Source organism: Chlorella variabilis (assembly GCF_000147415.1).
Source record: "Chlorella variabilis unplaced genomic scaffold CHLNCscaffold_44, whole genome shotgun sequence".
Classification (NCBI taxonomy): Eukaryota; Viridiplantae; Chlorophyta; class Trebouxiophyceae; order Chlorellales; family Chlorellaceae; genus Chlorella; species Chlorella variabilis.
Window position 1 is genome coordinate 39316 of NW_005435045.1, and position 26535 is coordinate 65850.

The window sequence follows — 26535 nt, forward strand, 5'->3', positions numbered from 1 at the left end:
CCGCAGCAGGCGCAGCAGGCGCAGCAGGCGGAGCAAGCGCCGGCAGCTGCGGCAGCGCCACCGGCGGCCGCCGCCGCCATGCAGCAGTATGCCGCGGGCCTGCGGCCGGCGGGCGTGCAGCCCAAGCGAGGCAGGCCCCGCATCCACCCCCCGAAGCAGCCCAAGAAGCCGCGGCAGCCCAAGGCGCAGCCGGCGGGCGGCGCCGGCGCCGCGGCGGCAGCCCCGGCTGCTCCGGCGGAGCTCACCCCTCCTCCTGCCGCCGCCACAGATGCCTGGGCTCTCGGCGAGCTGGCTCTGCTGCCGGCGCCGGCGCTGGGCACCGGCGACGTCGGCGAGGACGCCCCCGCCGCGGGCACCTCTGGCAAGCGGCGGGCGCGGCGGCCCAAGCTGGCGGAGTCGACCTTCATCGAGAGCGAGGAGCGGCGGCAGCAGGTGGGGGGGCTGCAGCCTTGGCAGCAATGTAAACCAGCATTTGGGCCTGGGCCTGGCCCTTGCTGCGCCGTGCTGCGCCGTGCTGCTCATTGCACGCACCCTGCCGAGCTTCTTGCTTTCCTCGGCTGCCAACTGGCTCCCCTCATTTGTTGCCATCTTTTTTATCACTACCACACCCGCCGCCCCACCCCCGCTGCCAGGTGTACGACCTGCGGCTGGAAGCGGTGATGGCTGAGCTGGCGCTCCTCAAGGCGCAGTGCGGCGTGGGCTACACGCTGACGCTGGTGGTGCCGGAGAGGGGGGTGGAGGTGGTGACGTCGGGTGAGCGGCGGCCAGGTGGTGCACGGGTGGCGGCAGGGCGGCTTGGCTGGGTGCCTAGGGTGGCTTGGCTGGTGCCTGACTGCTCGCGATGGCGCGCTGCCGGGCGTTGCGGCCAATCCCACTCTCCTCCCTGCCTGCCTCCTGTTGGCTGGCCGCAGCCACCGTCAACGTGCAGGCGGTGAAGGTGGTGCGGCGCAAGCGTGCGGTGGAGAAGCCGGATGATGAGCTGGCGCCCGGTGGCGCGGACAGCAGCGCGGCTGCAGCTGCTGCTGCGGCGGCGGCTGCAGACGAGGAGCAGAAGGAGCGGCTGGAGGAGCAGGTGGCGGCTGCGGCTCTGGCTGGGGCCGCGGCGGCGGCCCACCGCAGGGTGGGCAAGGCAGACAAGGCTGCAGCCGCGTCGGCTGCGGCGGCGTCGGCGCCAGCGTCCCTGGAGCAGCAGCAGCAGCTGCAGCTGTTCCAGCAGCACTTTGTGGCGGCACAGCAGCAGTACATGGCCGCCGCGCAGGCCATGACCGAGCAGGGCAACCCGCCCAGCCTGCAGCTGATGCAAGAGTGGCAGGTGGCGGCGGCGCAGTCGGCGGCGGCGGCAGTGGCCGCGGCCGCGGCGCAGCCGGGCTCGGCGGGCGAGGGCGTCGGCAAGGGGAAGAAGCGGCGGGGACGCCCGTTTGCGTCAGCTGAGAAGGCGGCCCAGGGGGCGGCGCCAGCCAAGCGCATGAAGGCCGCCAACGGGTGGGTGCGCTGCGCGGCACGGCGCTGGCTTGGCGCCACCATCCTCAGCCATGCATGCATCAGCTTTCAGGCGCCGCATGCGCGTGCTACGCACGCCAGCCATGGGGCTTGCGCTGCTTCAGTTGCGCTGCGACGCCCCTGCCCACCCGGCACGCATGTGTGCTGCTGCATGCAGGCGCGCCGCTTCCCCGCTGGAGCAGCTAGTGATCGACCCAGACATCAAGTGAGGGCGCCGCCCGCCACTTAACATTGACGCCCGCTTGCCCTTGCCCTGCCCGGCGCCTGTGCATGCTGTTTTTGGAACATCCGTGCAGCGCACCTCCAGCACTCTGCCCTTCCCTGGCAAGCCTGCTGCGTGCGTGGCTGGTGCCGTGTGCAGGCAGATAGCGAGGCACCTCAAGAACAATGAAGAGCCTTACATGCCGGTGGGTTGGCGGCGGTGTGGTGCGCCACCTGTGGGATTCCTGCCCGGCTGTTTTGCCAGTGATGCCAGTGATGAGCGAGCAGGCACAGCAGGCACAGCAGGCAGAGCAGCCAAGCTAGGCAACAGCGCCGCCGATGGCAGCCGCGCCGCGTCTGCTGCAGGGCCTGTGGCGGCGGCAGCCCTTTGAGGAGACTGCGCTGGAGGAGGTTGCCGGCTTTGTGGTGGCAGAGGACTGTGGGGAGGAGGTGGATGTGGCGGCGCTGCCAGCCAAGCTGGCCAGCAGCCTGGAGCCGGGGCCGGAAGGTCAGTGGTGTCAGTGGTGCCTGCCCTGGCTGCCGCGCGCAGCGAGTGGCCTGCGTGTGTGCAGCTTGCGCGGCGCGCTGTGCAGGCTTAGAGCTGTGCAGCCTTAGCCGACGGCGGCGCCGCCCTGCCCGCCCGCGCGTGCAGGCGCGGTGGGCGACGGCAGCGACGAGCTGCTTGTGCTGGGCGAGGTGCCCCAGGGGCTGGCGTCGGGGGAGGTGGATGTGCGGCCGGTGTGGGGCATCGACAGATTCACCCGCAAGTGAGGCGCAGCCTGGGAGCGCCGCCAGCAACGCCTGCCTGCCTGCCTTCCTGCCTGCCCTACCAACCAGACTCGCATCCACAGCGGCTGCAGAGTTGCCTGCTTGCCTGCCCATCCAGCCTGGCAGCAGCGATGTGCCGCAGCCCAGGCCCAGTGTCGGCGCTGACGGCTGCCTGGCCTGCCTGCCCCTCCATTCTGCCCCGCCCCATGGGCAGGAACATCTGGGAGGTGCTGGCGCGGTGCAGCGAGCTGGGGGCGCCCAACACCGATCAGCTGGACGAGGCGCGCACCCGCTTCATAGACAACCACCTGCTGCCCGCCCTCAACCGCCGCGGCGCAGGCGGCTGGTGGGTGTGAGGGAGGGGGCAGTGCGCGGTGTTGCATGCTGATGCCGGGGCGGGCGTGTGTGCGCGCCATGCGCTCACTCAGTTTGCCGGAATCAGTCCTGCCGGCCGTGTGTTGTCGCACACGCGTTACTGAACCTGTGCCATCTCCCTCCCCCCCACCCCACCACCACCACACCACCCTCCCCCGCCGCGTGCGCCAGGGACATCATGCCTGCCTTGAAGCAGCTGGCCACCTCCACCTGCGAGGGCGGCCAGGCCATGGCCGCCGCGGCCGCCGCGCTGCTGGGGGCTGTGCAGGGCATAGGTGCGGCGGCTCGCCCTGGCCAAGCTGCCGGCCGAGACTCTGTGTCGACTTGCGCCTAGCTACGGCTCCCCTGCCGGCCCATAACCCGACCATGGCCCTATCACCTGGCTGCCTGCCTGCCTGCCTGCCTTCTTGCCTGGCCCGCGCACCCACCTGCCGCCTGCCTGCCTGGTCTGCCTGCCTGCAGAGGCGTTCCACAATGGCTGCCTGCCCTGCGCTGCCGAGGACCGCGAGTGGTTCAGGGTGCACCCCAAGGTGGGCTGGTACCGCCTGCAGTACACGACTGGGTGCCCTCAAGGGGTACATTGGCGGTTTGTTTGTTTTGTTTGGGTCGCGTGGTGGCTCGCTGCATGGGCGGCCCGCGGGGCGCACGCGTGGGAGGGCTGGCAGGCTGCAGTGGTGCAAGAGTCGGCTAGCTTCCGGGGTGCAACGGTACCGCCTGGCCTGCGCATCCGCCGCACGCGTCGGCCGCTGCTGCACCTTCGCCGCCGACCGTGCCGTGACGGCTGGCGCGCCCCCTCCTCCTCCCGCCTGCGCTGTCCATGCCTGGCGCAGGGAGAGGGCGTGGTGCTGCTGCGCGCGGGCGGCCTGCCAGCTGGCGCCTTTGTGGCGGAGTACCTGGGAGAGCTCTACTCGGCCTGGCGGTGGTTTGAGCGGGACTCCCGCGCCGGTAAGCGGCGCCTGCGCCCGCCGCGCCGCCGCGCTGCCAATGCCCGCGTTGCCTGCCCACCTGCCTGCCTGCTCGGCTGCCTGCCCGGCTTGCGTCCCGGCACCAGCGCGCGCCGCGTCACCCATGCCTGCCGCCCCCTGCCCGGCGCCGCCGCCTGCAGCCGGGCGAGGCGCGGTGGCCTCCAGCAAGCGCAACCTGCTGCGCCTGGGGGCCTCAGACGAGTTTTTCAACATCGCCATGGAGCGCCCGGCGGCGGATGTGCACGGCTTTGACGTGATGTTTGTGAATGTGAGGCAGGAGGGATGCTGTACCTGCAGGGCTGTTTCACTCTGCAGGCGGCTCCCTGCCCCTGCGCCGCCACCCGCGAAGCTGCGGCGTGGGGGGATTTGCCAGCGGCCCGTGTGCCAACCGCCGCTGGCTCCTGACTCCTGGCGCTGCCTGCCTCCCCTTCGTGGCGTGCGCCGCAGGCCGCCGACAAGGGCAACTTCACCAGCAGGTTGTGCCACAGCTGCGAGCCCAACTGCAAGACGGTGCCCATGGTGGCGGGAGGGCGCATCACCATTGGTGGGTGTGGGTGTCTGGCTGGGTGGGTAGGCGCTTCAGTGGCTGGGTGGGTATGCGCTTGGGTGGCTGGGTAGGCGCGTGTGCGGCTGGGTAAGCGCTTGCTGGGGCCAGGCCTTGGGCTGCGCCTAGCGCGGCGCCTGGGCTGGGTGATGGTGATGCGGCAGGGCGGGGCTGCTGCAGGCCATCCCAGCCTGGTTGCATCCCTGGCCGTCTTCAGGCAAGAACCCTAAAGCCGCTCCTCACCTCACCCTGACGCCTCCCTGGCCTGGCCCTGCCTGCAGGCGTGTGGACCACCCAGCCCGTGGCGGCGGGGCAGGAGCTGACCCTGGATTGGGCGCTGCAGACGGGTGGGTGGGGAGGAGTGCGGCATGTGGCTGGCAGCCCGCAAGCCCTGACCGTCTTCGGCTTTGGAGGCGGCTGCACTGGGGTTCCTGCAGTTACTGCATTTCAATATCACCTGCAACCCCTCACCACTCCACCCACCCTGGCATGATGGCAGCAAGTGTGGGAGGCGCCACCGCTCACCTGCCACCTCACCTGCCACCTTACCTGCCACCTCGTCGCCGCGCCCCCGGCTGCCGCAGAGAGCGAGCGCGAGTTCCAGAACGCGGTGTGCCTGTGCGGCTGCGCCGCCTGCCGCGGCTCCTTCATGTTCTGCCTCAAGGCCGATTCCAGCGACCCGCTGCACCAGGTGGGGGGCTGCTGGCTGCTGGGCGGGTGGGTGGGCGAGGTGGGCAAGGCAAGGAGGCGGTGTTTTCTGGGGTGGGTGGATCGCTGGGTAGGTGGGCAGGGCGCGGGAGCACATGCGCAGTAAGCACCCCGACTTGGCCCTGCTGGCGCCCGCTGTCCCGCCTGGCGCCACCCTGGCGCAGTACCTGTCGGCCCACCACACCTTCCTGGAGCGCTGCCAGCTGCTGCTGCGGGCCGCGGCGCAGCCGGAGCCGAGTGAGGAGGAGGAGGCGTGCCTGAGGCGGCACGGCTTCAAGAGCTGGATCCTGACAGACGGTGAGGGGGACGGGCAGCATGCACGCTGTGCCGCATGCTCTGGCATGCTCTGGCGCTGGCGGGCAGCCAGCCCTTGCGGGCAATCAGACCCTGTGTTTGGGCCATGTGGCGGGCCAGCCAGCCGCACCCCTGCGCTGAGCTGACCCCACCACACTCCCTGTCTGCCCGTGAAGCCAGTACGCCACCCCTGCGCTGAGCTGACCCCACCACACCCTCTGCCTCCCTTCGTCCTGCTGCAGGGATCCCCGGCAAGGGCGGCGTGCCGCTGCCTGCCTGGCTGCGCCGCTGGGCGGCCTTCGTCCTGGAGTACATTGAGCGGGAGGCTCGGGAGCTGACCAGCTTGCTGAAGCAGCAGCAGGAGGCGGGGCGCCGAGCGGCGGCGGGTGGGTGGCGCCATCCCCGCAGCAGCAGCCTGTGCAGCGATGGTGGCAGGGCAGCAGGGCCGGATTGTGTCAGCAGCGGTGGGGAGTTTGGGAACGCAAGCAAAGCTCAGGGGAGTTCGGAAATGCGACCAAAACACACCCGCTGCTTGCTCAAGCCATGATATGCGCGCTGTGATGCGCTGTGCCCGCTGGGCTTTGCAGGCATGAGGGACAGCGACGATGATGAGGAGGAGGAGCAGGAGGGGGCCGGCGTGGCGGACATTGAGGCGGATGTGGAGCAGCAGCGCAAGGGCCGGCTGCAGGCGCTGGCGTTTGCGCTGGACAAGGCCAAGCTCATCCTGAGGCACCAGGCACGTTTGGGAAGCAAGCGCATGCGTGGGGCAGGCACACTTCCTCCGGCTGCAGTGCGGGTGCCGGGCTGTTGCATGGGCTGACCATGCCTGCCCGGGCCCCACCCCCTCGCCCCACGCCGGCCTCCTGGCCCTCTGGCCCCAGCATTGCCCCGCCTCCGCCGCCGCCGCTGCGGCCTGCTGCAGGAGGGGAGCGGGCAGCGCGTGGCGCCGCTGCAGCTGCTGTCGGAGCAGGAGGCTGTGGAGTTTCTGTGGACGGGGGACGCCTCTGTGGCTCGCAGGTGACGCACTGCTGTGGCGACGCAAGGAGGCCCGCCTGGAGGCCTGCCAGCTGCGCATACTTCCTCGGCGCTGCCTTTGCCGCATGCCCGCCCGCGCCTCCCCTGCCCTGCTCCTGCTGGGCCTCACCGGTTGATGGGCATGCCTGGAAGGCCGCCTCATGGTTTGCTGGAGCTGCTGGCATGCCGTGGAGGCGAGCAAGCGGCGCTGTGACCGGCGGCGGTCCACCCCTGTGCCTGCACGCAGGGCGGTGGCCAGCCTGGCGGCCTACACCGAGCGCCAGCAGGCCGATGGCCTGGTGCGCAACCGCAAGCCGCGCAACACAGGTGGGCTTGCACCCGCCGCCCAGCACCGGCCGCTGAAACAGCGCCTGGCGACCGGCCTGGCCCCGCTGCGTGCCCGCCCGCCTCCCGGTGTCGCTTGCGTCCTCCCTGAGCGAAATCTGGGCCGGAGCCGTGGCCGCCTGCAGCGCCGCCTGCCTGGCTGGAGGATGCTCTGGAGCCAGAGACGCTGGAGCCTCCGGTGCGCAGGCAGGCGCAGCGCGGCCGCGCCACGCCCGCAGACCGCAGGCAGCGCACCACGGCCATGCTGGCGCCGCTGCCGCCTGCCGCCACCTCGAGCCGCACCTCTTCCAGCGCCGCGCTGCTTGCGGCTGCGGTGATGGGCAGCGAGGCGGCCGGAACAGCAGAGCAGCAGGGTGTAGAGGGTGCGCCGCACGAGGGGCAGGCCAGAGGCAACGCGGCGGCGGGCACTTCGGCGGCGGCGGCGCCCGCGGCGGCTCTGCACGCAGATGCTGCGGAGGGTGCGAGCGGCGGGGGCGGCGCTGTGCAGGCCGCGGCGCAGCTGCCCCGAGCCACTGCGGCGGGCGCGGCAGACTGCGGCGGGCGCGGCGGCGTGGCTGAGGAGCGGCGGGAGAAGGAGGGGGAGGTGGAGGGAGAGGGGGAGCAGGAGTTTGACAGCCTGGCGGAGCAGCTGGACAGCATGGTGGATGACACGGGTGAGAGGGCATGTGGGCTCCCTGTGCTGTGCAGCCTGCACACCTGCACACACTTGCGCCACTTGCGGCAACAGGCCCTGGCGCTGATCCGGTTGCTGCCTGAGGCTTGGCCTATTTTCACAACCTACCCTGTGACCCCCCTCCTTGCAGTGGTGACGACGCTGGAGGAGGCGCGGGCCGCGCTGCGGCGCCTGGCGACGCAGCTGCGCGCGGCGGGGGCGGGGCACGCGGGCCTTCACGACGTGCTGCTGCTGTACGCCTCTGTGCGGCACTGGGTGGGGCAGGTGGACTTTGCGCCCTTCAACGCCCAGCTGGCAAACGTGAGGAGCGGGGTGGTGCCGCCGGGTGGCTCTGGGTGGCGGGCTGCGCGCCAGCGGCAGCGTTCTTGTGCACTTCTGCCGGCGCATGCATGTGGCTTGGCTGGCGCTCGTGCGCACCGGGCTGACCCCTGCTGTGGACGCCGGCTGCGCGTGCTGCGCTGTGTCGGTACCGCAGGGCGAGGAGGGCGCGCGGTACCGGCCGCAGCAGCTGTGGGCGGTGCTGTCGTGCTGGTGGCGTGCGGGGTCCAGCTCCGACCCCATGGCTTGGGTGAGAGGCTGTGTGCGGGTGGGAGGGCGTGGGGCTACGTGTCTGTGGGAGGGTGTGGGGCTGCGTGTGCGGGAGGGAAAGTGTGGGGCTGCGTGTCTGTTACATGTGTGAAATGGGGGTGTGGGGGTGTGGGGAATGCGCAGCACCGGACCCCCCCCGCTCTCCTCCGGCACCTGGGGCCTGCTGCTGCCGCTGCCGGCGTGTGTTCGGCGATGTCCCTGCCAATGAGCCGCCCTCGCCGCCCCTCCCCGCAGCTCACCAAAGAGCGGCGCGGCTGCCTCAACCTTCCAGACACCGACTGCTGCTACCAGCCAGTGAGATGGGGGCGGGTGGCCCTTGCGTGGAACCCCTGCGGCTGGCCAGCTCCCCTGCTGCCGCCTGCGCAGGTGGCGGCCTTGCATTCGAGCCGCATAACACAGCCGTGCTGCTGGTGCCACCTGGCGCCACCTGCACTCCACCTGCTCCACCTCCTCCTGCAGATCTTCACCTCGGGCAATTACCTGAGGAAGGGGCACCGCCAGGCGCTGCTGAAGCACATGCGCGAGTCCCCCGTCTCCGCCTGGCCCCTCTCCAACCCCTTCGCCTTCAAAAACATGCACAAGTGAGCGCGCTTGTGTGGTGGTTGGCGGGTGGCGAGGGCGGGGCTTCAGCATCGCTCTTGGCGCATGGGCGGGGCCGGCACCACCGTGTGGCCCCAGCGCGCACCGCCGCCTCCCCCCCACCACCACGCGCAGGGTGTACGGCAGCCCGCAGCTGGATGCTGTGCTGGACGGCAGCGACGCAGCGCTGCTGGGGGTGCTGCGGGAGCTGAAGCAGGCCTTCTGACTTTGACGCTGACGCCGACTTTCCATCCAGTGACGGGGAGCCAGGCAGGCACAGCCGCTGCGCCACCTGGCACCTGCTGCACAAACCACTGGCTGACGCTCTTACACTGCACGCTGCTGTAACGGACGCACGCTCAAACCCCCGAAGACCCCCCCCACCAATGGCTGCGCACCTCATGAGGCGGGCCAGGCCCCGCAGCGGCGCAGCGCCGCCGACAGGTCCTGGCAATCGGAGATGGCTGCCGGCAGCTGCTGGCCGCGCGGCACGCTGTCGTTGTTGAAGGCCAGCCACGTGCTGCGCCCCTGCGCCGCCCAGCGCTTGGCCCAGCCGGCCCAGCGCTCCATCTCCCGGGCGCCGTGGCAGCCGGCGTACTGCCCCTGCGACCCATGGAAGCGCACATACATGCCCCAGGTGCAGCAGTGCAGCGGGTAACGCTCAGGAGGTGGGTTGGGCCCCGCCTCCAGGCTGCCGATCCAGCCGCCCTTGCCCAGCTTGCGGCCGCCGGGGGCATCTGTGTGCATGCAGGGGGCGGCAGGCAAACAAGCTGTGTCGGCATGGCAGCCATACGGGCAGGCAGGCGCTACTTGTGGCCACATGCACCATGGTCCACGGCGTGCTCAGCCCATCAACCTGTGCAGTGGGTGATGGCCAGGCAGCAGTCGTGCTCCCTCAACACCTCGTACACCTCCTCGCAGTACCAGCTGGCGTCCCGGAACTCAAACACAAACTTCTCTCCAGCCGGAAGCACCTGCAGCATGCATGCGGCGCGGTCGGACATGGGCCTGGGCAGGGCAATTCCCAGGCATGATGTGTTGTTCTGGTGATGGTACATGAAAGCCAGCTGCTGGCGGGACTGCTGGCGCACCTCGCCCAGGCGCCGCAGCCGGTCGATGTTGCTGGTTGCCTTGTCGCCCTTGCCGCTGGTGGTCTTGAAGGTGGCGGGCAGCTGGAAGAGGATGGGGCCCAGGTGTGGGCGCAGCCGCTGGCAGCGTGCCTGAGCGCAGGTACCGGCGGAAAAGCAGGGGTGAGATGGCAGGCACAGCGCTCGCTGTGGCTGCGCCTGAACCCGCAGCCTGCAAAGCTCCCAGGTGTTGCTTCAACCCACCCAGAAGCATGCCCAGCTGTCGGTGAACACTTTGTCGGTGATGAGGCGCTTGCGGTGGGTGTATAGCTGTGGCGCCTTGACGGCGTATTGGAAGCTGGGCCGCACCGCCGCGGCCCTGCGGCAGCGGAAAAGCAGGCCGGAGGTATGCAGGCTGGGTGGGCAGGGCTGGCGTTGAGCAGGGAGGGCTGCGCCTGCTCGACAGCGGGAGGCAGAGGGGGAGCAGCCACTGGCAGAAGCAGCCGAAGACCGGCGCTGCACCTGTCGCGCCAGCTGTCATACACCCCCTCGTCAAACCAGCCGTAGAACGTGGCGTTGAGCTCTACCTGAGCGGAGAGCAGATTGTGTTTAGGTGAGGGCACCACGAAAGATGCGCAGCAACTGGTCCATGCCGCCAAGCTGGATGCCGGGACCAGCGCAGCGCACCATGTCAAACTGCTTGGCGTAGCGCTCAAACTCCAGACTCTGCGGCAGCCCCGCATAGAAGCCGGCACGCCAGTGCTTGTAACTGCAACAGCAAGGGAGAGGGCAGGCAAATAGGCGAGAGGTGGGGGGGCACCCGATGCAGCAAAGCGAGGCGCTTCAACCTGCCTGTAGCCCGAGGTGCCCACGCGGATGGCTGGCTGCTGCGGCGGGCCGGGAGCACAGAAGCAGAGCATCGGCGGCTCCGGCACCACAACCTCCTTGCGGCGGCGCTTGGTGCCTGCTGGTGCTGGCTCAGTGTCAGTGCTGGCCTCCTCCTCAGGCTCTGATGCCGGTTCCCGCGCTGTCACCTCCTTCTTGCCAGTCCCTTGTCTTCCCCTGCTCTTGCCCCTGCCTTGGACCGCCTGCGGCGCTGCGCCAGCGTTGCTGGCAGCTTCGGTGCCGCCAGCGGCTGCCTTTGTGACGGCCCTGGCCTCCGGTGCCTGCTCTCCACCCAGGAGGGCAGCCTCGGCATGCGCGGCAGCCCGTGTACGAACCATTGCCGCCTGTACAGCCGACAGACGAATCGACAAGCGCCTTAAAATGCTCATAGAGAAGTCAGTTTGGCCCAGGCATCTGCAGGGTGGCGGCATCCAGCGGCGGCCAGCTCAGCCGCCGCCACCGCCTTGCCGATGAAGACTCTCCTAGTGATGGCGGCTTCGCCTCCATTGCGACGTTGATCGTCTGAGCGGTCACATTCTATCAGACTGTGCAACCAGCATGACTGTGTTTGCAAGCGTGAAGAAATGGCTGGGGCTGGGCGGCGAGGTGCGCTGCCTGCAGGCTGTACGTGACTGTGCGGACGGCTTGGCAATGCGTGGGAGCCCTTAGTGGGCCTGCTCGAGCTCAGCTCCCGCTGTGGATGGCCTGGCGCCTGCAGGAGGAGCCGGTCCCTGCTTCCCGTGAGGCGCACGACGGACGCAGCAGCGGTCAGAAGCAGCAGCGAGCGGGGAGGGCGGCAGCAGCAGCGCAGTCGCGGCAGCCGCCGCTCACGCCGCCCGTGCTCACAGAGGTGGCAGAGGGGCAGGGCGGCATCCAGGGCCTGGATTGGTTCCAGCAATCAATGCTTCGGGACAGCCACGGCGACTGTGCACAGACCTTTTTGGAGGAGCCATTGAGCAGGCAGCAGCGAGAGCGGGAACAAAAGCAGCGGCAGGGGCAGCAGGGCCAACCCAGCGGCAGCAGCGAGAGGCCCGCGGTCAGGCAGCAAAAGGCGGCAGTGCTGCAGGTGGGGCATTTGGGGTGGTGTGTGGTGGTTTGGCCTGTGTGGTGGTTTAGGCCTGCTCCCTGGATGATGCACTCTGCAGACATCCAGCAGCTGCCTGAGCCGCACTTTTGTCTCGCCCTCTCATGCTCGTGCGCTGCAGAATTGCAGCTGTCGGGCAAAGGTGGCGGGGCCCAGCGACATGCTGGTGGACAGAGGGAATGTGTATGTCGTGCCACATGGCAATTGATCACCTGGCAGGCTGCTGGCATGCTCTCCGCCTGCACTGGTCGCCACCTTTTGCCTCTGCTTGCACACATGTATCAGTACCTGTACCACCGTGCTTGGATCCAGGCTTTTTGCTGCAATTTTCTACAATGCTTTCAGAGAACACCCTGATCCCTGCCAAACACTGTGCGCATGCAATTCATCAGCAAGGTCGGGATTTTCAACTAATTGGCGGTCAGCAGAAGTGTGGGCGAGCTTATTGCTGTCGACATCCTCCTGGCCGCTTCTTCTGTTCCGCAGCAGCTTCTGTGGCTGGTTCCGTTTCGTGCTCTGCTGCTGCTGCTGGCTGCTGCTCTGCCGCGGCAGGATGCAGTGGCTTGGCTGCGGCCGCTTGCAATGGCTGCTGCTCCGCCTGCGGTGGGGCAGGCTCTATTGCAGCGGGTTGCTGGCCCTGCTGTTGCACCACCTGTGCCACCGCCTCCTGCAGCTGTTGCTGCTCCTCCTGCAGCTCGGCAGTGGGCCGACTGGCCGCCTCAGCCCCCGCCGCCTGCTGCCCAGCCAGCTCTGCGCCATGCCCCTGCTGCACCTCATGCTCCTGTTGCTCCGCCCCTTGCTCTGCTTCAGGCCTGGCAGCTCCCGCCGCCACCACACCATTCTCCGCCACCACCATCGCTGCCACCTCCACCTCCTCCTGCCCATGGCTCTGCTGCTGCTCCTGCTGGCGCAGCTGTGTGGGGCTGCGGGCCAGTTCGCCATAGTAGATGGTCAGCCCCTTGCACACATTGTTCACCATCTCGCGCTCCACCTGCACGTCACCAGGCAGCCGCCGGCACGTCGGCAGGCGCCTGGCTCGCCTGCCGAGAGGCTGCAGCAGTACCGCACCGTGCTTTATGCCAGCTGCAGCGTGCCTCCTTACCCCCAATGGTCCCACCCCCGACCCCGCACTCCCACCCCACCCCACCCACACGCCGCACCCAGCGCACCTCGCAGTAGGAGTGCCCCTCTGGCAGCGTGGCAGCCAGCTGCTTGAGGTCGCAGTTGCGGGGCAGGAAGGCAATGGCGGCACTGGCACCCATGGGCCCAAACGCAAGGTCCAGCAGCTGCATGCGCAGGCAGGCGGAGAGGAGGGGGTCAGGAGCAGGCAAGGAGGCGAGTGATGGGCAGTGGCTGGTTACAGAGTGGGGTCAGGGCACGAGTGTGGGCTGCACCACAGGCGACTCAACGCCCCTCCCATGGAGCGCTGGCGAGCCATGCTACCCTGCCAATGAGCATCACTTGCTGACCACCCACCCCACCTTTTTCAGGCCAAAGCCCTGGCCGCCCATCAGCGCCACATCGTACACAGGCTGCTGGGCATACTCGGGGCCGCCCCAGGGCGGGGAGTAGAAGACGACGTCCGCCTGCGCGGGCGGGACAGGGGAGGAGCTGGCTCAGCACGCAGCAGGGCTGCCGCGGGAGCGCACCAGCGCGGATGCCCTCCCAACTCCTGGCAGCCAACCCCACCCACACCCACACCCACACCCACACCAACACCAACACCAACACCACCCACACCGCCACCACTCCACCTGCCCCACCTTGATGCCCTGCACCTCCTGGAAGAAGTCTCCCCGGATGAAGGTGGTGTTGCCCGCCACGCCATACACCCCCGCGTTGTTGCGCAGCATGCCCATGCGCCCCTCGTCAATCTCGACGGCCACCACACGCGCGCAGTGCAGCGCAAACTGCGGGGCGGGGCGGGGTGGGGCGGCGCAGGGAGGGAGTGGAGTTCATAACTCACACTCATAGTGGGCAAGGGAAGGGGAGGGATTTGGGGTGGGCATGGGAGAGGTGGTAACAGGTGCAGAGCAGGCGGGCCCGGCAGGCACAGCATCCACCAACCAGCCTCCCCCACCCTTCAAACCTGGATCACATTGCCGCCGGCGCCGGCAAATGGGTCGCACGCCACGCAGTCAGGCCCCAGCGCCTCAACTGCAGCCAGGCAGGCGCACAGGCAGGTAGGCAGGCAGGCAGGCAGGTAGGTAGGTACCTCATACCACTGATCGGCATTCGGCTTGGCGCGCCAGGCGGCTGCAATGAGCGCAGCTTGCCTGCGCGCCGTGCGTGGTGCGCGGCGATGACCTCTGGCGTGACAGAGTACCAGCCCTGGTCGTCCACTTGAATGCCCTCGTCAAACCTGGGGGCAGCAATGCAGGGGAAGCGGGCGCAGGCGTGGATGCTCTCTGGAGAACACCGGTGGCTGCGGGTCGCGCGCATGGGGCACTGCACGCACGCACGTGGGCCGGCAGCCGGGGCAGCATGGCCGCCGGCTGACGCCTGCCCGTCCCAGCAAGCCAGCCATGCCCCCACCTGGAGAACAGGCTGTACCGCTGAAGCCAGTACTTCTCTAGCTTCCAGTCCATGGCGGCAGGCAGGTGCACCGGCCGCCGCCCGCCGCCGCCGCTGCCCTCCCCCGCCTGCTGCGGCGCCTTGTCCTGCTGCCCCTTCTTCTTCTTCTTCCGGCTCTTCTTCTTGTGCTGCTGATCGAGCTGCTCCTCGGCATCGCCCGCTGCACCCCTCTGCCTATCCAGGTGCTCCTCATCTCCCTCACCTGCCCCTGCCTCCACCTCAGCAGCCTCCAAGCCACCGGCGGCAGCAGGGCTCACAGCCATCATGTGCCGCATGTCTGCCGCAAGCTGCTCCACCTGCGCCTCTGCGGCACCCGCTGCAGGGCCGGAGCATGCACCCACACCTGGCTGCTCCTGCCCCTGCTGCTGCTGCTGCTGCTGCCCCTGCCCCTGCTCCTCCTCTGCACGGGGCTCCTCCTCGCTGTCACTCTCAAAGCGGATGTGGGATCGCTGTGGCGGCTCCACGCCCCGCAGCACGTGGGCCCCGCCAGCGCTGCTGGTGCCATTCGCCTGCTGCGAGACCTGCTGCTGCTGCTGCTCCAGCTCCATCCCTGCTGCCCCGTAGGATGGCTGCCCCTCCTGCTGCTGCTCCGGTGCTGGCACTGATGGCGGCGGCGGCGGCGCCGCCTCGCCATCCACCGCTGGTTGCACGCCGGTCTTGGGAGGTGCTCCCTCAAGCTCCGCTGCCTCGCTCGCATCAGCGCTGGCATCTGCTGCCGCCACTGCCGTCCCTGAGGCGGCTGCGCCACCGCCTGCCGCTGCCAGCAGCTGGGCTTCCAGGTCTGCCACACTCACCACCGCTTTCAGCACGTGCTCCTGCTGCTCCTGAGCCAGCTGCTTCTGTGAGGCGGCCTGGTGGACCAAGTGCTGCTCCAGGTCTGCAGCAGACACCCAGCCCTGCTGCTGCTGCTGTGCCGCTGCCTGCTCGTGCAGCTGGTGGTGGTGGCCGCGGTGGTGGTGGCCGTCATGGGCGTGGTGGTGATGCATTTGCTGGTGGTGGTGGTGGTGGTGGTGGTGTGCTGCCATGGCTGCCGCCGCTGCGGCTGCTGCCGCCGACGCCGACCACTCAAACGGCGCGGGGCAGAAGCCCTCGGCCGGCGGCTCCCACTGCACACACGCGTGGGCAGCCAGGGGCGTCCCTGTGAAGGCCAGCACCCACACCACAGGCACGGCGACAGCCACCCATCCCACACACAACACCCATGCATCCATCATTCAACATGTAGCCGGAAGGGGGAGCAGAAGGCCGCACCTGTGTCAGCTGAGCCGCCTCATGGTAGTAATAGAAGTGGCCGGTGCCCGCATCCCAGGCCTGCTGCCAGGGGCTGGCGGGCTCCACCCGGCCCTGCCCCGCCGCCGCCGCCTGCCACGCCAGCCGCTCCAGTGACACCATGGCGACATCGCCAGGCGGCCCGCCGGTGACTGCACCGCCGTCGGCCAGCGGCGGGCTGCTGCTGCAGCTTCCGTCGTTCCCGGCGACCGCGGCGGCGGTGACGATGGGGGTCCAGGGCTGGGCGGCTGCGGCTCCCTGGCCTTGGGTGTGGGCGGCCACCGCAGTCACCGCGTCATCTGCTTCCGCAGTTGCTGACGTGGCGGCTGCTGGCGCGGCAATGGCGCCACCAAAATCGCCGTCAAACTCGTGGGGCCGCCTGGTCTGCACATAGCAGCAGCCAGCAGCGCTTTGGCGCTCCACAAAGCCTGCTAAACAGCTTGACCAAAGGGTTGCTTGGGGCCTAAGCCATGGTACAGACGCTGCTGTGGGCATCATGAATGCAGCACGCTGCTGGGATGCTGCCCTGCTCGCCCAACCCACCCACCTTGCTAGTTCCAAATCCGGCGGGGAGCCCCAGCGCTTGCAGCGCTGCCAACTCCGCTTCATCCACCTCAAACTCATCCTCCTCATCATCTAGCCACCCGCCCAGGTGCTGCGCCGCGGTGCCACGGCTCTTCTCGCCGCCACGCCGCCGCTTGTGGCCCCTGCACAGCCGCCATGCCGGAGGCCCAAGTTCAGCTGTGTGAAAGTGCAGCAGGTGGGCTTCAGAGCAAAAGACAGCAGCAGCCCCCGCCCGCCAAGCGGAAGTGCCCGCCCACAGACGCTGGTGCATACCCTGCCCGGCACCGGCCCTTCCGCCAGCACCTAACGCACCATACAAGTCCTATGTCCTCAAACACTCGCGTGTGCAGCACGCAGGTTGTGCCAATTGCGTACAGGCCCAGGTCGTCACGCTCCAGCTCCAGGCATGTCGTAACAGTGCACTCCCTCACGCCCTCCGACATGCCGCGGCCGCAAAACTGGTCGGCCCCGGGCGCCTTTGTGTGCCGACAGCCTCCGATGCCCTTGCTTTGCAAGCATGCACCTGCTTGCAGCGTGCGGCGTGTTTGGCCGCCCTGGGCAGACGAAAAGAATGCATCTGGAGCTGCGCTCTCATGCATGCATGTCCGTGTCGGGCCACGTCAGCCGCCAGCGTGGCGCAAGCGGTGAGTAGCGGGAACGACTCCACAACATAATTGCAAAACAAAATGGTGAAGACAAAGGACAAATATGTGTGAAAACGCAATCTACCAGTTCATCAGTTCATTCAAGTAACAATTCTGCAGAAAACATACAGGCGACGTGCAGCGCTGTTCAGTGTAACAGTACAGTCGCGAGCTAGGCCTGGCGCAGCCGCTGCAGCGCCGCGTGGGCGTCGATCCCCGCGACCGCCAGCACCTTGTGCCTGGATGTGGTGCCGCTGGCCAGCGTCACGTCCCGCCGCTTGAGGCCTAGCACCTCAGCGACAAACTCGATGAGTGCGGCATTCGCCTCCCCGTCCACAGGCTTCGCATCCACCGCCACCTCCAGCGCATCGGGCCCTAGCGTTACGCTACACACCTGGGAAGCAGATGCGTGCAACAGACACTCAAAATGCAGGTGTAGCGATGCCTTGCAGCCCGCACTGGTGCAGGTGCAACAACAAGGCGCCAGACTGCCCTGTGCTTATCCTGCAACCTGCACACCACAACTGGCGGGGAACCCACCTTGCTGCCGGGCTTGGCATGCACACCAATTCGGCACGAGGCAGGGCCCGTTGGAGTGATGAAGGTCGGGAGTCCAGCAGGCGGGGCGGCGGTGGCGGCGGCGACGCTCGCCGTCGCCGGTGCTGGGTGCTGCTTCTGCTGCTGCTTGGGCTTCTTACCCATGCACCCAGCGCATCTGAAATCTCTCAGTCCTGCTGCGTCCCAAGGCCCCGCGAGCAGAAGGCCCGCAGGTGTCCTGCAGGCTGTCAGCGCGCTGAATCAGTTCACTGCGGTCATCATCACAATGCCCACAATTCCCGATGTGAAATTGGCCGACCAAAGGGCTGTTAACCATTCCCGGTGGCTTCCTGGCGCGTCGCCGTGGCACCGCCCTCAGGGCTGACGATTGGGCCTGTCTGCGGGCCTCCATCGTGCTGTGGTCCGGCGTACACACCTGCCGACAGCAGGAAAGGCTCACCCGACAACTCTCGGTGTTCGGCTCGGTGGAGGAGAGAGAACCGGCTGCCTGACGGGCCCCAGAGACATCATGCAGCTGTTTGGTCTGAACCCGAGCAAATGGTGCGGGCACTGCGCTGCCTTGCAGCGGGTCAGGCTACCGCGCCCGGCCTGGCCCGTTTCCTTCTGCGCCTGTGTGGCGCTCCACAGCACCGGCATGCGCCTGCGCCAGCGGATGCATGGCAGCGCCGAGTGACCAGAAGAGGGAGCTGCCTTGGCAGCGGCGGGCGGGCCCACCCTGCCGCCAAGGGCGGGCACCTTGTTGAGAGCCGCTCGACTGCCACACCTGCTGCAGCAAGACGCATTGCAGGCTGGGCGTGGGCCGCATCAAGCTGCTGCGCAACAAAAAGCTGGTGGCGGTGCGTGCCTGTGGCACTGTGCCGCCGCAAAACAATGCATGCCTGCGCGGGGTTGTGCTGGCCAGAGTGGTGAAGCTTGGTGCCCTGCCTGCCTGTTGTGAAATCACCTGTTGCAGATGAAGGGGCTGCGCAAGGAGGTGGCGGAGCTGCTGAAGCAGAACAAGCAGGGCAACGCGCGCATTAGGTCAGCGGCCAGGAGCTGCTCCTCAATCCTGTGCTGCGGCATGCGGGCCGGTCCAAGCACACTGTGGCACTTTGTGGCTCCGCATATTGTCGGCTGCCCGTCAACGCCGCCCCTCCCCTCCCTCCCTTCTCCCTGCCTCCCCTGCAGGGTGGAGGCGGTGATGCGCGAGCATCGCATGCTGCAGGCATTCGAGATATTGGAGCTGTACCTGGAGCTGCTGGCGGTGCGCGCTGAGCTGCTGGCCAAGACACGGGACATCCCGCCAGACATGATCGAGGTGAGGCGGCGGCGGCAGCGGCGGCGGCAGCGGCGGCGCAGCCTGGGCGCCCGGTGCAGCAGGCTGGCGGCTGCAAGGGGCTGTGGAGGGGCCTCGCTGGACGGTGCCGCTGCGGGCAGGGGACGGGAGCGTGCCTGCTGGACCTGCTGTGAGCCTCCCCGCTGCTGCTCACCCCTATTGTCGCCCCCGTGCCCGCAGGCCATCAGCAGCCTGATCTATGCGGGGGAGCGTGTGGCCACCGACCTGGCTGAGGTGGCGGTGGTGGCCAAGATGCTGGTCTCCAAGTACAAGTGCGTGTGGTGTGTATGTGTATGTATATGTGTCTGTCTGCCCGTCTTGTGTATGGGTGTCTGCCTGTGTCTGTGTGACGGTGCTTGCCAGCCTGGCTGGCCTGCGTAGCGCGTGTGGCCTGCCTCGCCGCTGCCGCGAGCGGCCGCAGCGCGCGCCGCCCGCGGGGCCGGCTCGCAGCTGAGAGGCCTGGGCTCTGCCGTCGCCGCTGCGCGGGCCGCCTGACCCCCGCCTCCCCTGGCCTGCTTGCCTGCCGCCTGTCCCCCTTGCCCTGGCTGCTGCAGCGGGGTGTACAAGGCAGCTGGGTTCCCGGATGAGGTGGTGTCTGACCTGACGTGCCGCAAGTGGCAGGTGAACGACACGCTGGTCACGTGCCTGGCGGTGTCGGCGCCCATGCCCGAGGAGAAGTTGGCGGTGAGCGGGGTGGCGCGCGTTGGAGCGTGTGCTCGTGGTGTTGTGTGTGTGTGTGTTTGCTCGTGGTGAAGCATGTGTGCGTGTGTGGTGATGTGCGTGGTGATGTGCGTGGTGTGGTGAAGGGGACGTCAAGGAGGCAGGAGCAGAGCGAGGGCGATGTGGAGGCAGCAGACGGCGGGATGGTTGAGCGGCTGCTGCGGGTCGCACCATCGCCGCGGCCTGCCCTGCCCACCCCTGCTCCTGCCCCGCTGCCCCCCGCGGCCCTCCTCACGTGCCCCCTCCCCTCCTCCCCGGCCCCTGCGCAGTTTCTGGAGGACATTGCCGCGGAGCACGGCGTGGAGTTTGACAAGGATGCGGCGGCGCTGGACATGCTGCCTGCCGCGGGCAAGCCGCTGGCGGTGGCGCCCACCTATGTTGCAGAGCCGCTGGCGCCCGGCGGCGCGGGGGTGCCGCAGGGGCGGCTGCCGCTGGCGCACGGCTGGATGCCGCCGCCGTCGGCGGGCGCGCCGCCGGCCGCGGAGCAGCAGCAGGGGTGGCAGCCGCCGGGCGCGGGCGCGGCGGCGGGCGGCGCGGCCGGTGCCGCCGCGGCCGCCCACGTCAGCCGCGTGCTGTCGGGAGGCAGCGTGGTGGTGCGGCCAGGGGCCGAGGGCGTGCCTGGCGCCACTGCCACGCCCAGCGGCGGCCCCACCCCTGCCTGGAGCCCTCCTCAGCCTGAGGACATTGACAGGCACGGCCGCGCTTTCCAGAGCCACGTGGGCGCCACGGCCGCCTGGCGCCAGACCCGCCTGCACGGCGCCAGCCCGGCCGGCAGCCCCGACGCCTCGCAGCGCGGCGGCAGCGAGGCGTACCCGCCGCCCGCCACCGCGGCGGCGCCGGTGCCGGTGCCGCCGCCCGCCGCGGGCTTCATGCTGCCCGCAGGCACAGCCCAGTCCAGCGGCACCAGCACCCCCACACCAGGCGGCACCAAGCCCGCCACTCCCATGGGATCGTATGCCGACGCCAGCGCCGCCGCCGAGGCGGCCAAGCGGTACAGCCAGATGGCGCAGCAGGCGGCGCAGCGTGCCGAGGAGTTTGCCACTAGCCAGGCCGACGCGGCGCGGGGCGGCGGCGGCGCCGCCGGCAGCACCGCGCCCGGCAGCCCAGGGGGCGGCGGCGGCGGCGGCACGGGGCCCGGCAGCCCCGGCGGCGGCAGCCCGGGCGGCGGCTACGTGGCGCGCACCCCCAGCGAGGTGCAGCGCGCGTATGACGCCGCCCCCGGCCCGCCCAGCAAGGGCGAGGTCAGGGCTGGCGGGCCGCCCTCCGCGCCGCCCTCTGCGCCGCCCTCTGCGCCGCCCTCTGTGCCGCCGCCGCCGCCAGCCCCAGCCCCAGGCGGTGCCGCCGCCGGCGCCGCCCCGGACCTGGACATCGCTGGGCTGCCCAGCGTGCCGGGTGCGGGGCCGCCGCCGCCGCCGCCGCCCAGCGACCAGGACGAGCTGGATGAGCTGACCAAGCGGTTTGAGATGCTCAAGCGCCGCTGAGCAGCGACGCAGGCGGAGCAGCCGGCGGCGTCCGGTGCCGGTTGCGGCCCTCTTGCTGCGCATGCCGCCCCGTGTGTACATGCTGTTCCCTCCCTGTAGCTTTCCCCCTTGGCACTTGTTCTTGTTCTTCGCTGTAATTACTGAGACCTAAGCCCCCAGGACCGCTGCTGCCTCTATGCAGCGCCCGCCGGCGCCCGCGGCACCGGCCGTGCACGCACAGCAGCCGCCCACGCTCGTGCCGCAGGCTCAGGCAGCCGCTGTTCCGGCTTCCATGCAAGCCCATGTTCAGGGCATTGAGAAGCAGTAGCTCATAGTCTGCGGAGGCCACAACCAGTGCCAGCACTTGCTTGGAGGCTTTAACCTGTGTCCACGCCGCCAGCACCTCCCGCCGCACCGCCCTGCAGGTGTGGGCCAGCTGCAGGCAGCACAGACCCTGCTATCGAAATGCCATCAGCAGCTAGGACTACAGGTGAGAGCGGCAGACCTGCAGACTTAGGGGAGGGCCAGGGGGGAGGCGGGCAAGCACACCGCCGGCGGCGCCCTCACCGGCGGAAAGCAGTGCCGGGTGTGTAAGTCCATGACAATGTGCAATGATCTATGCTCGGATTGCACAGCAAACACGATTGGAGTTGGAAAAACGCAAGGCGCCGCGTAACCACCTGGGCGAGCGCTGTTTCCCGTTCTTACGTCTGTTCTTCACGCTCCTTGCACGCTCAGGGCTGCCTCTGAAGCCTCTGAACCCCCTCCCGCTCGAGGCGCTCAGCTCAAAACTCGGCCGCGCTCCAGCGCCCGTGCCTGGGGCCCAAGCCGCACCTCACTCGCCTCAGTAGATCGGGCAGCAGGCCGCCTGACCCGGCGCTGGGCTTCCCGCCCCTGCAGCCAACCCGCCGTCGCCACCCGCCACTCGCCTGCAGCCGCCAATGGAGAGCCCGCAGCCGCAGCCGTCGTTTTGGGCGCGCGTGCTGCCGCTGGGCGACCGCAAGAAGCTGGTGGGGCTGGGCTTCATCCTCGCTGTGGCCGTCATCTGGGTGGTTGCCAGCTTTGTGGTGCAAGGCATCGAGGAGCACGGCGCGCACCCGGCGGTGCTGACCCTGGTGGCCAACAGCCTCTTTGCCGTCTACGTCCCCATCTACTTCTTGAACCTGCGCTGGAGGCGGCGGCGGCAGGCGGCCGCCGCGGAGGCGCACCAGCAGGAGAGCCGGGCGCTGGTGTCGGCCGCGGCGCCGCGCAGCGACGAGGAGGGCGACGGCGTGCCGACGCCGCTGGTGCAGGAGGACAGCCACAACGGCAAGGCGGCGGCCGCCGCGCCGCCCATGCCCCTCAAGCAGCTCTTCCGCGCCGCTCTCGTCGTGAGTGCGGCGGGCGCGTGGGCCGTGCAATTGGAGGCTGGCTCGGTCACACATGCTGCTTGGCCGGGGCTGGTTGCCAGTCCCTGCTGTGTTCTTTAGGCTGCCGCTGCTGCTGCCGACGTGCGCCGCCTCCCTGTCTTATGTGCCTCTCTCCTGCCGCCTGTCTGTGTGCAGGTGGCCCCGCTGTGGTATGTTGCGCAGTTCACATTCAACGTGTCGCTGTCTAAGACCTCGGTCACATCCAACACCATCCTCTCCTCCACCTCCGCCCTCTTCACCTTCCTCTTTGCCATCGCCCTGCTGGCCGAGGCATTCACGCTGTGGAAGCTGGGCTTCATCCTGCTGCTCATTGTCGGTGCGTGGCCTCCGGCGAGCGCGCCTTGGTGCCTGCAAGCCGGCCCGCCTGCCCAAGGGCGTGCAGCCCTGGTGATGAGCTTCTCACTGAGAGGCACGACCCTGCCAGCCTCCAAGCTCCCAGCACAGCGGGCACTCTCTTGCCTTGGTTGCTTGCTGGCTGGCCGGCTGGATTTGCCAGGTGGAACTTTCCAGCCCTGCCCTCCCCTCCAACTGCTCTCCAGGCACCGCCATGGTGACGCTGGCCGACGGCGAGTACAGCAAGGACAAGTCGGCAGCGGAGCAGAGCGTGGCGGGCGACATGCTGTGCCTGCTGTCTGCTGTGGTCTACGGAGCATACACAGTCTCCATCAGGTGTGAAGCGAAAGGAGAGAGTAGGGGCTTGCCCTACCTGCACGCCACTGCACTGGCTGCACACTCCCTGGAGGCTGCTGAAAACGCTGGGCCCAGCACGACGGGAGCCTTGAGGGGTGGGCCGACCCTGCCAGCCTGCGCTGCTCGCGCATCGCTGCGCTGCCCAGAGTCCCCTTTGCCTCTGCTGTCGCCTGGTGCCCGCAGGAAGCTGCTGCGTGAGGACGATGACACTCCCATGACGATGTTCTTTGGCTTCATGGGCCTCCTCATCTTCCTCTCCGTGGGGCCCCTGCTGCTCATCCTCTGGTGAGCACATCGCCGCCCCCGCGCCAGTCCTGCCGCAGACCGCTCTGTGCGGATAGGCGGGCGCTGGCCCGGGCTGCCCCCGATGGCGGGGACGCGGTGGGGGTGCTGCCGCCCTGCGGCTTCCGCCCTCTTCGGCGCCGACTCCTCGCTGCCTTTCCGGCGCCGCGCCCTGGCCGTGCCTGTAGGCTGGCCGGCGTGGGGCTGGGCACGATGACTTGGCGCGTGCTGGGGCTGATGGTGGCCAAGGGGCTGCTGGACAATGTGCTGTCCGACTATCTGTGGGCCCGCGCCATCCTGCTCGTGGGTGGGTGCACACCGCCGCGGCAGGCGCCTGGCGGGCCTGGGCTGGGACACACAGATCCTGGTGGGCGGTGGCGGCATAGGCTTGGCAGCTGGGGTACGGTAGATCGGCATGCACGGCCACCCACCTGCTGATGCTCAAAGCGATGGGGCGGCGCTGGGGTGGTTGTGGGATGGCGGGATGCAAGCCCTTGCTGGGAGCCTGATGCCTGGTGCGTGGCGCCACGCTGCCGCGCTCCCCCCCTGCAGGCCCCACCGTCGCCACCTCGGGCCTGGCGCTGCAGGTGCCCCTGGCTGTGGTGCTGGATGCCGTGCTGCGCAGCCCCGCCTGGCTGAGCCATGCGGGCAGCACGGTGCTGACGCTGGTGGGCGGCGCCGTGGTGCTGGCTGGCTTCTTCGGGGTCAATGCGGCGGGCGAGGACGACGAGAAGACGAGGCACGCGCTGTGGGAGGCGCAGCAGGAGGTGAGCAACCGGTTGCCTCGCCCAAGGTCGTGTGCTGTGCCCTGTGCTGGAGATGTGCTGCCCTGTCCCACGCCTCCCGCTGCGGGTCCCACTTTTCGGGCCCGCCGCGACGCCTCACTCTTGGCTGCTGTACTGTCCCCACTGGCAGGCCCTGCAGCGGGAGCTGGACTTCGATCTGGAAGATCCGGAAGAGGAGGAGGCACTGCATGCGGGGCAGGGCAGCCCCCCACCCCGCCCCCAGCACACTCTCGCCATGGAGCAAGCGCTGCGGCGAGAGCTGCAGTTTGGTTCCGCGGGCACGGCGTCCGGCAACGCCCCGGCTCATGGCGGCGGGGGCCCGCCCAATGGCAGCATGCAGCAAGACGGCACAGACACTGTTGACATCGCTGATCCCAAAGCAGGCAAAGCGGCGCTGCTGGAGGCGATTGGAAAGAAAGACTAGACAGCTGCCGCAAGCCCGCTGTGTTTAGTGCATTAGGTTTACATGTGGACACATGCACAAACCATCCTCGTTTTCAACTTATTCTGAGTGAACCATCACTCATGACGCGGCACCGAGGCAGGCAACATCGGTCAAGTGCCAGGCGGGGAGTTTGGGGGTGCGATCTGAAGCTGCGGCATCAGCCCTGCAGGCCGCGGCGCTGGCGCTTGAAGCCACGGGACGCCTCCACCGCTGCCTGCTGCACCGCCTCTGACTTCGGGTCTGCCTGCAACGCCACGTCCAGGGCGTCGTGCGCCTCGCGCCAGGCGGCCGCGGCGCGCGCCCACTCTGCCGCAGCGTCGGCCTGCTGCACCGCCGGCTGGGCGGCAGCGTGCTGGGTGGCGGCTTCGGCGGCTGCCTCGTGCCCCGCAGCTGCTGCGGCCCAGGCCACGGCGGCAGCCGCAGAAGCCTCGGCTGCGGCAGCCCGAGCGTGGGCGGTCGCTTGAGCAGGCGCCTGGGGCGCGGGTGGCCAGGGGCCCTTAGGGGGCGGGGGCGGCGGGGCAGGGCTGGTGGCAGGCGGGGTGCGCGTGGCGCGGCTTGGCGGTGGCGATGTTGCTCCTCCAGTAACCGCTTGATTTCCGCCATGTTTTTATGAAACTGCTCAGCATCTCGCCGGCTCTCCTCCCTCCTTTGCCTGATCTGCTCGATGTAAATTTTGTGACGAACCTGCGCCTCCACATCATCCTACTGCCAGCTGGGCGCTGGGCGCGGTGCAAGGAACCATGGCCACCATGGGTACAGCGTGCCCTGCATGGCATGCATTTTAGGGGGCGGATGGAGGGGTGGTGGGCGGTGGGGGACGAGCGCTGCCGCCACCAGTGGGAGACGAGCGCTGCCGGCGCGCACTCAATGCCGCAGCATGCAGCAGCATAGGCAGGCCCAGCAGGTCACACTGCAGGAGCCTGACTCACCGGCTGTATCAAGCTCGGAGGGCTCCGGTCGGGGCGCCGCTGCGGGGCCCCGCCACCGTCGCCACCGCCGGGCGCCGTTGCACCAACGGCCTCCAGCCTGGGGCTGGGGCGGCGCGCCTTAGGTGCTGCGGGCCGATTAGTAAGTGGGAGCGAGGGACGGCGAAGAAGCGGGCAGCAGGGGGCGGCCCACATCTGTTCCGACTGACAGCAAGGGTTTACACACTGTTCACAGCAGTTGTGCCAAATAGGCGAGTACCTTGTGCTCTGGCTGGCAGGTTGATGTAGGCGAGGGACCCCTCGCAGCATGTTCAGCGGGGGCACCGCGGCGGCGACGGCCCAGCGGGCGCTGCCCGCCCAGGCTGCCTGCAATGCCGACTTCAGACTCTTGATGGTGTTCACCTTTCCTCTCGGATAAATACTAGCTCTAGTTACACAGGATATGTAGAACAGACGGATCCGAGGATGCATCCATGCATCAATTTCAGTGGGCAGGGCACGATTAGTGGGCAGGGCACGGCAGTGGGCGGGGAGGAATCACGAACAAATCATTCATTAGTTGCACTTGGCATTGTTGGGGGGGATGATCGCGGAGGAGATAGAAGAAACAGGGAGGGACGGGACTGGGCCCAGGCATCTACTGCATGCTCAGTACAGTGCAGGCAATATCTCGGCGTCACGGTCGCACGGGCTGGGCGGGGGGGCTTGATGCTTGCTTGTGTGGGCTTAAAGTCTGGTAAAGCAAGAACTAGCTTGCAACATAGACTCCCCGCCGAAACGGGACGGGAACCGGGCGAAAGCAGAGAAAGCAATAAAACAGGGGTGGAGCAAGGCGACATGCAACGCAAGCAGCTGACAGGGCACGCATCGAAACGTGTGTATGACTGGCAAAGTGGCATGGCGCATTGGGGAGAAACGCAACGGTACGGGAGCATGGGCTGGCCAAACGGCAGTGCGGAACGCTAGGTCACTAGAAAAGCAGGGAAAGGCGCACTATGTATGCAATGAGGGCAGCCCCGGCTCGGGGCCGTTGAGAAAGCAGTGGGCGGGAGGGGGGAGGCCCCGGTGTGGGCGGGCCCCATCGAGGGGGGATGGGGCGCGCAAGCGGCCAGATGGGGCGGGGCGCGGGCGGCAGTGGAGTCCTGCGGCTGGGTGGGATATAGGGCAATGAGCGTTGAGCAGTGTGCGATGAGCAATGAGCAATGAGCAGTGAGCAGCCCCTCCCTAAACAAAGTGAAGCGCAGGACGGGGTCCGGTGGATGGGAGGCCAGGAAACGCGGGGGGTTGCCACGTGCGCTACCGCC

The 26535-nt window shown here is 68.6% G+C and overlaps 7 protein-coding genes across 7 annotated transcripts in view; 3 read left to right on the forward strand and 4 right to left on the reverse strand.

Annotated features, from left to right (window-relative positions):
• Window positions 1-6707: 6707 nt before the first annotated feature.
• CHLNCDRAFT_28822 (hypothetical protein) lies at window positions 6708-10389 on the reverse strand (the record flags this gene model as incomplete). Its single annotated transcript, XM_005842748.1, has 7 exons — window positions 6708-6761; window positions 9047-9271; window positions 9457-9495; window positions 9646-9762; window positions 9886-10036; window positions 10180-10208; window positions 10309-10389. Coding segments are annotated over 7 exons (696 nt in total), but the record flags the coding sequence as incomplete, so codon positions are not given.
• A 675-nt stretch (window positions 10390-11064) lies between these two features.
• CHLNCDRAFT_142616 (hypothetical protein) lies at window positions 11065-11798 on the forward strand (the record flags this gene model as incomplete). Its single annotated transcript, XM_005842743.1, has 3 exons — window positions 11065-11112; window positions 11225-11572; window positions 11712-11798. 3 exons carry the CDS (start codon window positions 11065-11067, stop codon window positions 11796-11798), a joined length of 483 nt encoding a protein of 160 aa, XP_005842805.1.
• Window positions 11799-12032: 234 nt separating this feature from the next.
• On the reverse strand, window positions 12033-14305 carry CHLNCDRAFT_37728 (hypothetical protein; the record flags this gene model as incomplete). Its single annotated transcript, XM_005842749.1, has 7 exons — window positions 14126-14305; window positions 13867-13952; window positions 13680-13747; window positions 13354-13500; window positions 13072-13176; window positions 12760-12876; window positions 12033-12581 (listed from the first exon to the last, which is right to left on the reverse strand). The coding sequence occupies exons 1-7, from the start codon at window positions 14176-14178 to the stop codon at window positions 12033-12035; spliced, it is 1125 nt and encodes a 374-aa protein (XP_005842811.1). The 5' UTR covers window positions 14179-14305.
• A 2508-nt stretch (window positions 14306-16813) lies between these two features.
• CHLNCDRAFT_142618 (hypothetical protein) lies at window positions 16814-17343 on the reverse strand (the record flags this gene model as incomplete). The annotated part of the gene is made up of 2 exons (XM_005842750.1): window positions 16814-17035; window positions 17182-17343. The coding sequence occupies 2 exons, from the start codon at window positions 17341-17343 to the stop codon at window positions 16814-16816; spliced, it is 384 nt and encodes a 127-aa protein (XP_005842812.1).
• Window positions 17344-17707: 364 nt separating this feature from the next.
• CHLNCDRAFT_142619 (hypothetical protein) lies at window positions 17708-20715 on the forward strand (the record flags this gene model as incomplete). The annotated part of the gene is made up of 7 exons (XM_005842744.1): window positions 17708-17739; window positions 17972-18035; window positions 18152-18219; window positions 18367-18496; window positions 18695-18786; window positions 19069-19198; window positions 19504-20715. The coding sequence occupies 7 exons, from the start codon at window positions 17708-17710 to the stop codon at window positions 20713-20715; spliced, it is 1728 nt and encodes a 575-aa protein (XP_005842806.1).
• A 920-nt stretch (window positions 20716-21635) lies between these two features.
• Window positions 21636-24284, forward strand: CHLNCDRAFT_142620 (hypothetical protein; the record flags this gene model as incomplete). The annotated part of the gene is made up of 7 exons (XM_005842745.1): window positions 21636-22064; window positions 22239-22419; window positions 22643-22772; window positions 22977-23078; window positions 23264-23382; window positions 23628-23842; window positions 23991-24284. 7 exons carry the CDS (start codon window positions 21636-21638, stop codon window positions 24282-24284), a joined length of 1470 nt encoding a protein of 489 aa, XP_005842807.1.
• A 1595-nt stretch (window positions 24285-25879) lies between these two features.
• Window positions 25880-26535, reverse strand: part of CHLNCDRAFT_55633 (hypothetical protein) — a gene marked incomplete at both ends in the record, with an annotated part of 22064 nt that continues 21408 nt past the window's right edge. Inside the window, one exon of the mRNA XM_005842751.1 lies at window positions 25880-25922. Coding sequence (XP_005842813.1) covers window positions 25880-25922 — 43 coding nt within the window. The remainder of the gene's footprint in view (window positions 25923-26535) is intronic.